The sequence below is a fragment of the Oncorhynchus mykiss genome, chromosome 23 (assembly GCF_057628025.1).
Source record: "Oncorhynchus mykiss isolate SJ-2025 chromosome 23, ASM5762802v1, whole genome shotgun sequence".
Taxonomy (NCBI): Eukaryota; Metazoa; Chordata; class Actinopteri; order Salmoniformes; family Salmonidae; genus Oncorhynchus; species Oncorhynchus mykiss.
Window position 1 is genome coordinate 8445222 of NC_143044.1, and position 17015 is coordinate 8462236.

A 17015-nucleotide genomic window follows, 5' to 3' on the forward strand; every position below is an offset into this window, starting at 1 on the left:
CTCCATATTTTCAAGCATAGTGGTGGCTGCATCATGTTATGGGTATGCTTGTCATCGGTAAGGACTGGGGAGGATAAGAAATACATGGAATGGAGCTAAGCAGGGGTACAGAGAAGAGGTAGTCATTCAAAAATCATGTTAAACACTATTATTGCACACAGTGAGTCCATGCAACTTTTGAGACTTGTTAAGACATGTTTTATTTAGGCTCGCCATAACAATATCATTCCACTTTGACATTATGGGGTATTGTGTGTAGGCCAGTGACAAAAAAAACTAAATGTAATCAATCCATTTTAAATTCAGGCTCTAACACAACAACATTTGGAAAACATGAATACATTACAACAAGCTCATGCATGCATGTAGATCTTGAAGGAAAGCATTTGATCAGAATAAATCAGCCAAATCAAGCAAACTTATATTTGAAACTGATTGGTCACACTTCAAATCAGGATATTTACACAATTTCATAATCACTCATGAGGTTTTTCTTTTTTGCTTAGCTTAGTTCATAATCAATTTTATCTGTACATTGGAGCTGTCTGGTGCTGAAATATATTGTCTTTTAGATATCAAAAGACTATATGCAAATAAATGCAAAAAATGATTCATTCTTTGAATTTAATTTCTGTTCAACAAGATTTAAAGTAGCACCTCTTGTTGTTCAAGCACAGATACACATGGGGGCAGCATCCGATTATTTGATAGACAAGCAAGAAACTCAATAATGCCTCCTTCAACAACCACAACATTACATTGTCATATTTGTAAATATAAAATGAGGTATCGGATTTACCTAATATAATGTAGCAGATGGGTTACTTAACCATGGTTCATTGATATTGATGGTTCATTGATAATGTAATCCTCTTCAAAAACCCTATATTTCAGCATGAAAAAGTATGAAAACGAGTTGGAAGAACCCGCATTCTTTAGGACCATGGGGTAAACTGTTCCATTTTGCTTGGGACCTTCATCCAACACTAGACTGATAGCCTAGGTAAGGTCTGAAAGGTTTCTATTCGACACTTTCACATACAAAGCACAGTGCAGCTGCCTTCGCTTCGCAAGTAAGATGCTCTTCTTGTGGTATGTCTGTAGCTTGTGTTGCTTGCATGCTGCTCCATCTGTTCCCGCTGGATTCATCCAATCTGAGCAGAAGCCAACTGCAACACCCCCATTGCAGGCACACAAAAGAAAAGTGTAATTGACTGATGTTTTTTGCTCTGCTTTTTGGAGGGTGGAAATCGGACTGTTGAGGTTTGGCTTTAACACTTTTGGGCAGATTAGGCGGAGACTCTGAGTTCTGGCTAGATGTATATGGGATAGCTTGTAGAGAATTACCAGAGAAAGGGAACGAGCCCTGACGGATTGATAAACCCTCTGTCCACTTATGTTTCCCACGGGATCCAGCCTAATCGCCGCAGAACGCCCTTTCACCTTGGAAGGTAAGTGTGTGTGTGAATGTCTTGCCAGTCAGATCACGAACAAGTAGGGTACAGCAATGAATGTTTGCACCAAGATGACACCAGCGCATAACCAAATAACACTGTCTTCGTAAATTATTCACAATTCAAATATAACTGTAACCTACATGTGTCAATTTTATTCACGACATTGGGTTTTAAAGAATTGAGGAGAGTGCGAAGAACACAAGCAAGCCTATAAATGTTAGTTAGCCACTGGGAAAATACGTCATTTAAACGTCTAGTTTAGATTTACATTAGGTTGAGATGTAAACTAATGTGAATTCAACAAAATTTCACTATGTCACTGGATTTAGGTTAAAGGTTGGGTGAAAAAAAGACGAAATTCCCTTATGTTGATTACTTTTTGCAAATCCAATCAGTTTTCCACGTTGATTCAACGTCATCAGATGTATTTTTGTTGTTGTTGAAATGACGTGGAAACAACGTTGATGCAACCAGTTTTTGCCCAGTTGGTATTTTCATTGATTCGTTTTTTTGGGCGATGCAGATAAATTTACCAAAGGGGTAGGCTACTAGCTTTTTTGAATACATATGCTTCACGTTTCACAATAACATCAACGACATTGCCGCATTTCCGCGTGGGCTGTATATCAAATAAGGCTGATTTTGTTTCAAGATGAGTGATGGATGTCTGGGCCCTGACGACGGTCCCGTGCTCATTACAAACAAGGTAAACAAAGGACCTTGAATGACAGCACCATGGATAGCTCCTCCATTCACCGGAGGAGACTTCGTGCGGCTATTTTGATCCGGCGCTGACCATGTTTTAGCCTACTTCTCCATTCACATGTGTCATGTCCTACACTTGGAATAGTTTACACTCTAATTCATTCAAATGGACTAAGTTATTTTACTGAACCAGTATTGCATGCATGCTATGTATATTATGAAAATTCAAGGAAATTGGCCAACCCTTAGCCTGGCTATAACCCGCAAACTGAGATACTGTATATTGCTTTCATGGAAAGTTAAATTGTCGACTGGTAGGCTACCCTAACACTCATTATTTGAAAACGTTAACATTATCTGGCCTGATTGATAGCTTCCAAACATATACTTTTCTGTATTTTAAAAAAAATGTCAATAGCGGTCATTGGACTGTATGGAAACATGATCTTCACTGTTTCCATTGTATTTTAGTGTTGCAAGGGGGGACCAATTGTCACTTCATTTCACATTCTCAATTCATTGACTTCTTGTCAACAGGGAGCTATAGTCCCTTTCAAAGTGGCCCATCTAGTATCTTTTCAGAAGAATGACTCTCCCATTATTGTCTGTATTGCAAGGCTAGTTATGTACTCCAATGGTTTCAGAGGCTCAGTGCCGAGTCAAGCCTTTAAAAGCTTGTGAGGGCCAATTGTGGTCATATGCTCAGAGATAGCACTGTGTTGTGACTGCCACTGAGCCAAAACGTGACCTGCTAGATATTCTCATAATGTAAATAGAGATTGCAATGTTGAACAGTTGAAGGACTCTCCCTCCAATAGGCTTTAGCTTTGACATTGGCTTTGAGCATTGAAGGTGATAGAAAGGGAACAGTGGCAGTCCATTTTAATTCCACTGGAGCCTTTAATTAGCTAATTAAAGCAAGAACATGCTTTAAAGCTGTTGGTTAACTTTCCCCGAGGCCATGAATGCAAAGCAGGTCATTGAACTCTTCAGTAAAAGACGAAAAGCAAACAAATGAAGGCTTGAAATTAAGCCAAGGGAGTCCCAATACCTCCCACATTCAGTGAGGCGTTTAATTGGTCACAGGGTTCTGCACGGGAATCTGTTCTCACAGTCTGTGGCAATACACTCAAAAACTGCCCAGGATGTCTTGTCCATTTGAGCCTCCCCTGCAGTGGCCCGTTTCTCATCCTGCACACACAGTTTACTGCTGAACCTAGCAAAAATGGCCTTTTCATTCCAGGCCTTGGCAAGGTAGAGCATGCCGATAGATTATCAATGGCTCTGACATGAAACGTCACTGCATATGCAGGGTCTACATTTGCATGGTTGAAAAGCAAAATCTTGCAGGCTGAGAGAGGGATCGAGGGTGAGGCGTGTGTGTGTTTTTGTGTTTGGATGTGCATGCGGGCATGTGTGTGTTTGCCAACAAAATGTATTTGTTGGTACATACCCCACCAGATAAAAGGCAAAGTGATATAGGTTGGGAGTTAGAAGTGCCTTAGGCAGCAACGAACACCTTGGGATTTAATGCTTGGCAGGGTTTATGTTTTGTGACTAGCAGCTGTGCCACTAAATCTTCACAGAGATGGTGGCTGTTAATTGACAAAACACTCCTCTTCACTTTTTCTTAAACCTTCTACCTGGCCATGTTTCTGACTGAGCTGGATTCACCAAAATAAATCAACATGTACAAGACTACATGAAAATAGGCAGAATGCCCAACACTGATTTAAAAAAAATAATAATTCTCATTTGAAATACAAATTCAGTAACCTAAATAGAGGAAGTATGAACGGTTTAAAGCTTTGTCTGGGTTTATACTGCTTTTGATGAAAACAACAACAAGGCAAATTGAATACAAAATACCTTTTTATCTGCTAAACCATTTTAATATGACCTCCCACAGGAGAGTGCAGCCTGCCATCCCATGCCTTCCCCAACCCAAGGCCCCTATGAGAGAGGCCTTTAAAGAGGAGGGGATTTGATCAAACAATCCAGCTCTCTAAGCCAGGATGGAGAGTGGACCAGGACAGGGAGCGGGGTCAGGCTCGAGCCAGGCTGTGGAGGCTGAGCCCCCCATCCAGCGGATGACTTCTCCAATCGGGAGAGGAAGGAATGCAGGGCTGGCCTCCTGCAAGCACAACGGTCTGATCAACACCCGCAGCTTGATGGTAGAGACTAAAGAAGGGCTGGTGTCGGTGTACTCGGCCCCCCAGTATCAGGGTCACATGGTGGTCAACCTGTCCCCTCAGCAGGAGCAGAATGGTCAGGGGGTGGGCGGAGGAGGGGGACCCCCACAGCTGCTCAACCCCAGCGCTCTGCCCCAGGGCATGGACCCCTGCTTCAGGCCCAATCTGATCCTGTACTCTGAAAACATGCTGCGGGCCTGGGGGGATGGAGGAGTCGGGGATTGCTGTGAGACCACCTTCATAGAGGACTTGGCATCCGGCTCCTCTGCTGCCTCCAAGGATGGGCTGATGTTTGCCGATGGAAAGTTCCTGGAACTGTCTGTGGAGGATGCAAAGATCCAGACCCTGTCTTATGACATTGACGATGATGATGAGTTCCAAGAGCTGGAGGTAAGGCTCGGTTGGCTCTGTCTTTTATCATAATACATTAGAATGTAAACATTTTAAGGGATGGCTATATATATGAAACACATGAATGTATTTCTGTATGGTTAGAAGTTTCTATTATATGTTTCTATTATTGCATTTAGAGCCAAATACAAATGGACCAGATGGATTACAGAAGTTTTTGTCTGAAGGACGAAGATCACTTGGGTCCTTGAAGCTGTTCACAGAGAGCAACGTTTTATGCTTGACATCTGATAAATATCAGGCTTTTCATAGGCTGCCTCAGCATGAAAGAGGCTCTGTTGAGAATTCAGAGAGGCTAGAATGGAGAAAGGAGACAGGTGAGGAGAGATGATAGAGGAGAACAGAGGAGTTGGGAGAAGAAGAGAAATAGGAGGAAAAGGGAGAGGCAGTCTGGACCACTGGGTATCTACTGCGTCTGACTGTCTCTGCCAACTGTTCTGAGTCAGGTGTAGCACAGCCCAGGAGGCTTCTGGACAGACCAGGCAGGAGAAGACATGTACTGTATGTGGGCTCAGATGGCTATCTTGTGGATATATCATTTCCCTATCCCTGTGTTTATGTGACCTTCAAAGACTAGTTATTTATATACTACATGTTTGCTGGTCAACACTAAACTGTTGGTTTCTGGTATTGCCATGGTTTCTGGTGGTTGTCACTGGAGCAGTCAAGGTGAACACCCTTTTTATAGTGCATTCTTAATTTGAGTTAATAAGATCTTTATTACAGTATGTTGTAATACTTTAGAGAAAGCAACAAAAAAACTTCCCTTCTTCATTTTGCCCTTATTCAGTAGAAAATTAGCTCAGTGGATTCTCAACGTGGGTTCTTTGAAATACACAGCAATGTAATAATGTACAGTTGAAGTCGGAAGGTTACATACACTTAGGTTGGAGTCATTAAAACTAATTTTTCAACCACTCCACAATTTCTTGTTAATTAACAAACTATAGTTTTGGCAAGTCGGTTAGGACATCTACTTTGTGCATGACACAAGTAATTTTTCCAACTATTGTTTACAGACAGATTATTTCACTTATAATTCACTGCATCACAATTCCAGTGGGTCAGAAGTTTACATATACTGTGCCTTTAAACATATTGCAAAATCCAGAAAATGATGTCATGGCTTTAGAAGGTTCTGATAGGCTAATTGACATAATTTGAGTCAATCGGAGGTGTACCTGTGGATGTATTTCAAGGCCTACCTTCAAACTCAGTGCCTCTTTGCTTGACATCATGGGAAAATCAAAAGAAATAAGCCAAGACCCCAGAAAAAAATTGTAGACCTCCACAAGTCTGATTCATCCTTGGGAGCAATTTCCAAAAACCTGAAGGTACCACATTCATCTGTACAAACAATAGTACGCAAAAATAAACGCCATGGGTGTAACATTCGTCGTCTTCCTCTGATGAGGAGTAAGAGAGGTCGGACCAATTTGCAGGGTGGTATGTGTCCATTTTAATAATACAAACTGAACACTATACAAATACAAAATAACAAAGTGAAAGACAGAAACGAAAACCCAAACAGTTCCGTGTGGAACACACAGACACAGAAAACATTCACCCACGAAACACTGGTGTAAAAAGGCTACCTAAGTATGATTCTCAATCAGAGACAACTAACGACACCTGCCTCTGATTGAGAACCATACCAGGCCAAACGCAAAATACAACATAGAAAAACAAACAGACTGCCCACCCCAACTCACGCCCTGACCATACTAAAACAAAGACAAAACAAAGGAACTAAGGTCAGAATGTGACAATGGGACCACGCAGCTGTTATACCGCTCAGGAAGGAGACGCGTTCTGTCTCCTAGAGATGAACGTACTTTGGTGCGAAAAGTGCAAATCAATCCCAGAACAACAGCAAAGGACCTTGTGAAGGTGCTGGAAGAAAACAGGTACAAAAGTATCTATATCCACAGTAAAACAAGTCCTATATCAACATAACCTGAGAGGCTGCGCAGCAAGAAAGAAGCCACTGCTCCAAAACCGCCATAAAAACTCCAGACTATGGTTTGCAACTGCACATGGGGACATGTGGTCTGATGAAACAAAAATATAACTATTTGGCCATAATGACCATCATTATGTTTGGAGGAAAAAGGGGGTGGAGAACACCTTCTCAACCGTGAAGCACGGGGGTGGCAGCATCATGTTGTGGGGTTGCTTTGCTGCAGGAGGGACTGGTGCACTTCACAAAATAGATGGCATCATGAGGAGAAAATTACGTGGATATATTGAAGCAACATCTCAAGACATCAGTCAGGAAGTTAAAGCTTGGTCGCAAATGGGTCTTCCAAATGGACAATGACCCCAAGCATACTTCCAAAGTTGTGGCAAAATGGCTCAAGGACAACAAAGTCAAGGTATTGGAGTGGCCATCAGAAAGGCCTGACCTCAATCCTATAAAACATTTGTGGGCAGAACTGAAAAAGTGTGTGCGAGCAAGGAGGCCTACAAACCTGACTCAGTTACACCAGCTCTGTAAGGAGGAAATGGGCCAAAATTCACCCAACTTATTGAGGGAAGCTTGTGGAATGCTACCCGAAACGTTTGACCCAAGTTAAACAATTTAAAAGCAATGCTACTAAATACTAATTGAGTTTATGTAAACTTCTGACCTCCTGGGACTATAATGAAAGAAAGAAAATCTGAAATAAATCATTCTCTCTATTATTATTCTGACATTTTCACATTCTTAATAGAAAGTGGTGATCCTAACTGACCTAAGACAGGGAATATTTACTACGATTAAATGTCAGGAATTGTGAAAAACTGAGTTTAAATGTATTTTGCTATGGTGTTTGTAAACATCCTACTTCAACTGAATGAGGTGCCCACAGAATAATTATTAACACTTAACATGATTCCCGTGGGTTTCTGTTATTGGACTGCCCTTCACAACGTTCTTACAGTACTTGTGGAGTAAAACATGTATAAGCCTTCCAAATTTACATAGGCTGTCTAAGTTACTATCTAAGTCCCTTCAATTATCATATATCATTTACTGTGTACTCTGGTATTTTTCATAGAACGTTGAAGTCTGTCTCAGAATCTAGTTAATGGAGCATCTGACTCTTCTATTATACAGCCACATTTCTGACTCCATTACCGTCGGATTTAGGCACTGTGTCTGGAATGAGATTTGTGAATTACAGTTCTTTGGCGTCTTGCTCAGAATCCATCTGAAGTTAATTAGCAAGAGTTCTGAAGAGGTGCAAGGATTTCTTGTAGTTTCCTGCTAATCCACCCTCCAGGACAAGAATGTCCTCATAATTAGGGCAATGCTTTTTTGGCTTTTTTTGGGGGGGCACTTTGCTTTCACCAGTATTTCCAGCATGAGTCAATGAAACCAACCATGGAAGTATATTGCATTTGGTTTGATTGACTCTCCCCTTTAACTGCCCCTAACTGACCCATTTTTAGCTACAATTTACAAGTCCGTTGGAAAGGATCAGCTTGAGCAAAGTGAGGTTTAGAATCACTGAACTACAAATAGTATTCCCTGACAAATAATAGGCATTGTGCAATTAAGGTCACAGAGGTACGCCACCGCTGACTTAGGCGATTCCCCCACCAAACACACATGCACAACCAGACATTGATTGATTGATTGATTGACTGGAGACAATTAAAATAACATTTCCTAGAACTTTCTACCTGCAGCAAACCCAGTGGATCATGCTGGAAATTAAGGTAAAAGCAGCTTTGAATTCAAAATGGATTCAATCTACACACGATACCCCATAATGAAAAAGTTGATTTTTTTTCTCTCAAATTTCTTCAGAGTGAAATACATTAAATATTTAATATACATAAGTATTCACACCTCTGAGTCAATACCTTTTAGAATCACCTTTGGCAGCGATTACAATTGTGAGTCTTTCTGGGTAAGCCTGAAAGAACTTTGAACACCTGGATTGTACAATATTTGCATATTATTATTTAAAAAATTATTCAAGCACTGTCAAGTTGGTTGTTGATCATCGCTAGACAGCCATTTTCAAATCTTGCCATTATCAATTTTTTATTTTTTTTACCTCCTTTTCTCCCCAATTTCATGGTATCCAATTATTAGTAGTTACTGTCTTGTCTCATCGCTACAACTCCCGTACGTGCTCGGGAGAGATGAAGGTCGAAAGCGATGCGTCCTCCGAAACACAACCCAAGCAAGCCGCACTGCTTCTTAACACAGTGCGTATCCAACCCGGAAGCCAGCCGCACCAATGTGTCGGAGGAAACACCGTACACCTAGCGACCTGGTTAGCATGCACTGCACCCGGCCCGCCATAGGAGTCGCTAGCGCGCGATGAGACAAGGACATCCCTACCGGCCAAACCCTCCCTAACCCGGACGACTCTAGGCCAGTTGTGCTTCGCCCCATGGACCTCCCGATCGCGGTGAGTCGCGGCCGACTGTGCCACCAGTCTCTGCGATGCAGTGCCTTAGACCACTGCACCACTCGGGAGACCACCTTGCCATATATTTTTAAGGCGATTTAAGTCAAATTTAACTAGGCCACTCAGGAACATTCAATGTCATCTTGGTAAGCAACTTCAGTGTATGTTTGCCTTGTTTTAGGTTATTGTCATGCTGAAGGGTGAATTTGTCTTCCAATGTCTGTTGGAAAGCAAACTGAAAAAGGTTTTCCTCTAGGATTTTGCCTGTGCTTAGATCTATTTCATTTCTTTTTATCCTAAAAAACTCCCTATTCCTTGCCGATGACAAGCATACTCATAACAATATGCAGTCACCACAATGCTTGAAAATATAAAGAGTGATGCTCAGTGAGTGATGTGTTGGATTTCCCCCAAACATAACACTTTGTATTCAGGACATAAAGCAAATTTTTTGCAGTTTTCATTTAGTGCCTTATTGTAAACAGGATGCATGTTTTGAAATATTTTTTACTCTGTACAGACTTCCTTTTCACTCTGTTATTTAGGTTAATGTTGTTGATCCATCCTCAGTTTTCTCCTGCCACAGCCATTAAACTGTTTTAAATTCACCATTGGCCTCATGGTGAAATCCCTGAGCGATTTCCTTCCACTCTGGCAACTGAGTTAGGAAGGACGCCTGTATCTTTGTAGTAACTGGGTTTATTGATACACCATCCAAAGTATAATTAATAACTTCACCATGCTCAAAAGGATACTCAATGTCTGATGTACCAATAGCTGACCTTCTTTGAGAGGGATTGGAAAAACTCTCTAGTCTTTGTGGTTCAATCTGTGGTTCAACTTCACTGCTCGTCTGAGGGACCTTAGAGATAATTGTATGTGTAGGGTACAGCGATGAGGTAGTCATTCAAAAATAATGTTAAACCTGATTATTATTATTATTGAATTCAGGCTGTAACACAAAAAAAATTGGAAAAAGTCAAGGGGTGTGAATACTTTCTGAAGGCACTGTGTTTAAGTGAGAGAGAGGAAGCAGAGAGAGAGAGCGAGAGAGAGCGAGGTGGTGGGTTGTTTTTTGCCCATCATTGTCCAGCTGGCATGGCTAGTCGTGCCCCTGTCTGGGTGAACATATGTACAGGGCCGTCCCGGTGCAAATCGACTGCTAGAGAGCCCAACTGTGCAAGCTGTCAGTGTATTTACAAACCTGTGCTGAGGTGAGGAAAACAAGAGGTCATCTGTAGTCTATAAAGACAGAAAATCATTTTAACGAAACATTAGCAAGGCCACCCTATGATGCGCTACGTTGCAGTCTTCTGTAGACCTCTCTCCTTTCTTGACATGCAGTATTCACTCAAAGTATTCACTCTTTGTGCTTTCACAGAGCGAGTACTCGAGCGACTCCGAGAGTGAGGACAACTTCCTCATGATGCCACCAAGAGACCACTTGGGCCTGAGCGTCTTCTCCATGGTGTGCTGCTTCTGGCCCCTGGGGATCGCTGCCTTCTACCTGTCCCACGAGGTAAGTACTACTGTACTGTCAATGACTCAACACCACGGCATGGTCACCGCAAGCATTTACAGTAAATATCAAGGCAGTCTTAGGAGAATGTGTATAACATCAGACAATAACTAACCGAAATAAGTCAATCATTTCTAGATTTACATTTTGTTTATTAGGACCCTCATTAGCTACTGCACATGCTGCAGCTACTCTTCCCGAGGTCCACATTAAACGTAAAAATAGATGACAAAGTACAGAACAGATAGAGACAATAACAAAAGATGTGACATTAAATTCAAACAAGAGTTATATATTAGAAAGACACCAAGAGACAACAAGAATACTATTTCACATTATTCATATATACAGTGGCTTGCGAAAGTATTTACCCCCTTGGAATATTTCCTATTTTTTTGTCTTACAACCTGGAATTAAAATTGATTTTTGGGGGGTTTGTATCATTTGATTTACACAACATGCCTACCACTTTGAAGATGCAAAATATTTTTTTGTGTGAAACAAACAAGAAATAAGACAAAAAAACTGAAAACTTGAGCGTAACTATTCCCCCCCCCCAGGTCAATACATTGTAGAGCCACCTATTGCAGCATTTACAGCTGCAAGTCTCTTGGGGTATGTCTCTACAAGCTTGGCACATCTCGGTACTGGGATTTTTGCCCATTCTTCAAGGCAAAACTGATCCAGCTCCTTCAAGTTGGATGGGTTCTGCTGGTGTACAGAAATCTTTATGTCATACCACAGATTCTCAATTGGATGGAGGTCTGGGCTTTGACTAGGCCATTCCAAGACATTTAAATGTTTCCCCTTAAACCACTTGAGTGTTGCTTTAGCAGTATGCTTTGGGTCATTGTCCTGCTGGAAGGTGAACCTCCATTCAAGTCTCAAATCTCCGGAAGACTGAAACAGGTTTTCCTCAAGAATTTCCCTGTATTTAGCGTCATCCATCATTCCTTCAATTTTGACCAGTTTCCCAGTCTCTGCTGATGAAAAACATCCCCACAGCATGATGCTGCCACCACCATGCTTCACTGTAGGGATGGTGTTCTCGGGGTGATGAAAGGAGTTGGGTTTGCGCCAGACATAGCGTTTTCCTTGATGGACAAAAAGCTACATTTTAATCTCATCTGACCAGAGTACTTTCTTCCATATGTTGGGAAGTCTCCTACATGCCTTTTGGCGAACACCAAATGTGTTTGCTTATTTTTTTCTTTAAGCAATGGCTTTTTTCTGGCCACTCTTCCATAAAGCCCAGCTCTTTGAAGTCTACGGCTTGAAGTGGTCCTATGGACAGATACTCCAATCTCTGCTATGGAGCTTTGTAGCTCCTTCAGGGTTATCTTTGGTCTCTTTGTTGCCTCTCTGATCAATGCCCTCCTTGCCTGGTCCGTACATTTTGGTGAGCGGCCCTCTCTTGGCAGGTTTGTTGTGGTGCCATATTCTTTCCATTTTTTAATAATGGATTCTATGGTGCTTTTTGGGATGTTCAAAGTTTTGGATATGTTTTTATAACCCAACCCTGATCTGTTCTTCTCCACAACGTTGTCCCTGACCTGTTTGGAGAGCTCCTTGGTCTTCATGGTGTCGCTTGCTTGGTGGTGCCCCTTGCTTAGTGGTGTTGCAGACTCTGGGTCCTTTCAGAACATATGTATATATACTGAGATCATGTGACACTTTCATTGCACACATTAATTGCACACATTAATTAAACTTATTATGTGACTTCGGAAGGTAATTGGTTGCACCAGATTTCATTTAGGGGCTTCATAGCAAAGGGGGTGAATACATATGCACTCAACACTTTTTTAGAATGTTTTGAAACAAGTTATTTTTTTCATTTCACTTCACCAATTTGGACTATTTTGTATATGTCCATTACATGAAATTAAAATAAAATTATATATTTAAATTACAGGTTGTAATGCAACAAAATAGGAAAAACACCAAGGGGGATGAATACTTTTGCAAGGCAATGTACATATTCATATACAGTACCGTTAAATTGGATATTTAGAAAAGAGGTGAGGCGCTGTGATACAAGAAGATTTGTTATCTGTTTTTTAAAGCTGGACTTGCTTTTTGCCCGAGTAACTTCTGGAGGCAGAGCATTCCACAATGACATGGCTCTATGCCAGTGGAGGCTCCTCAGAGGAGGAAAGGGAAGACCATCCTCAGTGAATTTCATAAAAATACAAATAGTGAAACATTAAAAAAGTTATTCTTTCTAGATAAAACTATACTACATGTTTTCCAGTCACCAAATAATTGATTAAAACACACTGTTTTGCAATGAATGTCTACAGTAGCCTCAACAACAATCTGTATGGTATCACCATGGTGTAGCTGGAGGACAGCTAGTTTCTGTCCTCCTCTGGGTACATTGATTTCAATACAAAACTTAGGAGGCTCGTGGTTCTCATAGACTTACATAGTAATTATGACAACTTCCGGAGGACATCCTTCAACCTATCAGAGCTCTTGCCGCATGAACTGACCACCCAATGTTGTCCACCCAGTCAAAGGGCCAGAGAATGAATCTAGTACTGAAAGCATAAGTTACAGCTAGCTAGCACTGCAGAGCATAAAATGTGGTGAGTAACATTTAAATCTGTTTTTTGTTTGGTACCGTAAAGAAATCCATAGTGGCATGCCTGGTGGGGTATGTACACTGAGTGTACAAAACATTAAGGACGCCTGCTCTTTTCGTGACATAGCTTTCACCTGGATTCACCTGGTTAGTCTATGATACCTTATTGATGTTACTTATTAAATCCACTTCAATCAGTGTAGATGAAGGGCAGGGGGTTAAAAAAATGTAAGCCTTGAGACATGGTTTGTGTATGTGTGCCATACAGAGGGTCAATGGGCAAGACAAAATATTTAAGTGCCTTTGAACGGGGTATGGTTGTACAGTAGGTGCCAGGCGCACCGGTTTGTTTCAAGAACTGCAACCCTGCTGTGTTTTTCATGCTCAACAGTTTCCGTGTGTATCAAGAATGGTCCACCACCCAAAGGACATCCAGCCAACTTAACACAACTGTGGGGGTGCAACTCAATATTAGGAAAGTGTCCTTAATGTTTTGTACACTTAGTGCATGTCTGTTTGAAGTGTATGCAAATAGATTATACAAGTGGTTAGGCATTTTCAACACACAAATGTTTCTTAAAATCCCATATAAAAACAACATTAATTCACCTTGAGAGGAAGATAAGAGTGGACCTGATGAAGATGGTAGGTAGTTGTTTTCCCTGTGTGTGTAACGATCTCATATATCTGTGAGCTGCTCGAAGCCTCTGGCAGAGGCCTGCTACCCACACTGCATCACTCTGGTCTGACTGCACATCACGACTCACACCTACATCTCTCTCTCTCATTCTCCAGCTTTAAAAAAAACTCTGCTTGGTTGGCATGGGCAACACAGCCCACACTAAAATCAATTCCCTAAAATCCAACTACAAAGCCTAGCAGACGCAGAATAAAAAATGTAGCAGGCTGGATTTAAAACAACATCGCCATGGTGGGAGGTTTTGAAAAGCTTTAGGGTATTATCAAAGATAAGCTATTCAAAGCAGCCATTGAAAGATCCTGAAAGGAGCAGGACAGGAAAACATTTTGAGCCTCAGTGATTTTAAAACACATGCACAAACTCATGTTAAGTAAATCTCTTCTGATCATCTTCCTTCTTTGAGTTGTCCTCAATTGATACTGACACTTTGGGATTTAGAAAAATCAAAGGTGGTCGGCAAAACATAATGAAGGAAAATGCAGCCTTGAGAAAGCAACCCACGTACACAAAATAGATGTCGAAATCTTCACTTCATCATTTAAAAAAATACTATAGACACAATTTACTGTGTGTGCAGAATGGATAGGCATGGATATAAGTGTGTTTATTGGATCTAAAGAGTTAGAAGCCAGAACCTTATAATTAAGAACATTGTTAGTATTTACATTTATGTAAATGTGACAATGTGATAATTGAATGGATAACCATGCATAGATCGATATTCTTAAAGCAAGGAACTGCTGCAGTACGGCTCAATTTTCTGCTACAGTCTGTATTTATGTGTACTCTAGATAAACCATGTTGTCTACCGCCCACACATACAGGGTTTCTGCCATAGCATAGGTTCTCTTTCAACACCTCCCTCAGGAGTTTGTGTTTCAGATATCAGTCATCTTAACCCATTTGTTACCAAATTTCTCTCAGACATGCCACTATGCAAATCTAATGCCATTAGTAACCTTAAGGGGGATCTTCAATGCTGCAGACATGTTTTGGTACCCTTCCCCAGATCTGTGCCTAGACACAATCCTGTCTCGGAGCTCAACGGACTATTCCTTCGACCACATGGCTTGGTTCTTGCTCTGACATGCACTGTCAACTGTGGGACCTTATATAGACAGGTGTGTGCCTTCCCAAACCATGTCCAACCAATTGAATGAACCACAGGTGGAATCCAATCAAGTTGTAGAAACATCTCAAAGATGATCAATGGAAACAGGATGCACGAGTCTCATTGCAAAGGGTCTGAATACTTATATAAATAAGGTATTTCTGTTAGATTTTTTTTTATACATTTGCAAACATTTCTAAAAACCTGTTTTCTCTTTTCTCATAATGGGGCATTTTGTGTGTAGATTGCTTCGGATTTATTATTTATTTAATCAATTTTAGAATAAGGCTGTAACATAACAAAATGTGGAAAATGTCAAGGGGTCCGAATACTTTACGAAGGCAGTGTACATACATCACATGCCCCATTATCACATCACCCATTATAAGACATTGTAGTTAATATTACCAAGTCTATTAAAACTGGAATATCTGACTATAAAGCTGAAGGATAAATAGGAACATGCACAAGAATAATAACAAGAAAGGTCTGAGAATGGAATAAATATATTCTATACCATATCATTGTAAAATGAATGAAATCACATACAAGGCACAAAGCTTAGGTTACAAGGCAATACTGACATTAACAAAACAAAGTATTGACCGGGCATTAACAAAACATTGAAAATGTAGGCACATACCGTATGTCAACTACATTATTTTTGCAAAGAAAATAGTAAAACATTTCAACAATGTTTTTTAAGTTGTTGAATACAGACTTCTGGTGGCAAATTCATCTGTAAACGTACACCTTGGAGAAATCATATGAAACTTCTGTGAATCATACTAGACACCTTTAATAATGCATAATATGATACATTTGTTTAGAGGTACAACTTTAACTTCTTTAGAGCTTGTAAAGTAGAAAAGCTTTGTGCTCTCACTTTTGTGACCCATGGGATTAAATAGGTTAAGTGCACTTTAATCAAGATCAGGTTACTCCTTATGGGCTCTTTCTGTGAAAATGTGCCTCAATCTTACTCTCAAAGCAAAGCAGACCAGAAAGCAACTTCTGTGTCAATGGTAGGACGTCAGTAAGAGCTGTGTTTTGAGTATTGCACTTTGGTTACAGGCCGTAGCCATTTTAATTGGTTGCCTTTACCTTTTGTACTGCTCAACACTCCAATTCATTTCCTCCTTTGAGGAGGAACAAAGCAATCAATGCACAGCTCTTTGGGGCGACAGGGTGTAGGAAAAAAAGCTTTAACCACATCAAATCTAGATTTCATGGGTGAGATTGCAGGGGACCCCCCACCCCCTAAACCAATCTGTCAGAATGACTTTGATTTTAGCAATTCATTTCTGCACATTGTTAGCTGCAGTTATTGTACTGAATGAGATACAGGACATCATCATCATGATCGTTGTCGTCTTGTCTTTCTTCCTCCCGTTCTTCATCATTATTGCATTGGTACCCCTGATAGTTTTTACGTCTTACGTGGTAATGATGCCATTTTCTGAGAGCAGTTAAGTGTTACTACTATATGTTATTATATCGATCAACAGCTCCCAGCATCCTTACTCCTTACTCTTATGTTACTGTCTCAAACTCAAAGGACATGCATGGATTGGCTTTTATCGAAGTGGAAACTCCCAGACTGATTCAGACTGAATCTAAGGTCATTATGCTGAAACATAAGCCTGTTTGTATGTCCCTTCAATCTATACTCCAATCAATACAGACAGAGTGACCATTTTTCTTTATTTTCCTGAATAATCACCCGTTGAAGTTTCCTGGGGTTAGGAATGTTTTTGGGGGATTTTAAGCTCCTGATTCCTTTCATTATTATGACACCAACAGTGAAACAGTTGATGATGACTATGTCCCTCTGACTCATCTGGCAGAGTGGAAGAGCTCTGGTCATCATGCATATTGCAATCACCACCACACTACTTCCCATCTGTTCTAAGGCTTAGGAGGA

At 40.8% G+C, this 17015-nt stretch overlaps 1 protein-coding gene across 3 annotated transcripts in view; it reads left to right on the forward strand.

Moving 5' to 3' along the window:
- Positions 1-924: 924 nt before the first annotated feature.
- Positions 925-17015, forward strand: part of LOC110502368 (synapse differentiation-inducing gene protein 1) — a 36449-nt gene continuing 20358 nt past the window's right edge. The window contains exons 1-3 of one of the 3 annotated variants that reach the window (XM_021580336.3): positions 925-1451; positions 4072-4744; positions 10556-10693. In XM_021580336.3, coding sequence (XP_021436011.1) covers positions 4178-4744; positions 10556-10693 — 705 coding nt within the window. In that variant the 5' untranslated portion in view covers positions 925-1451; positions 4072-4177. Of the gene's footprint in view, positions 1452-4071; positions 4745-4884; positions 6268-10555; positions 10694-17015 lie in introns of those variants that run through there. The other 2 variants (XM_090216700.1, XM_090216701.1) reach the window with 2 other exon arrangements.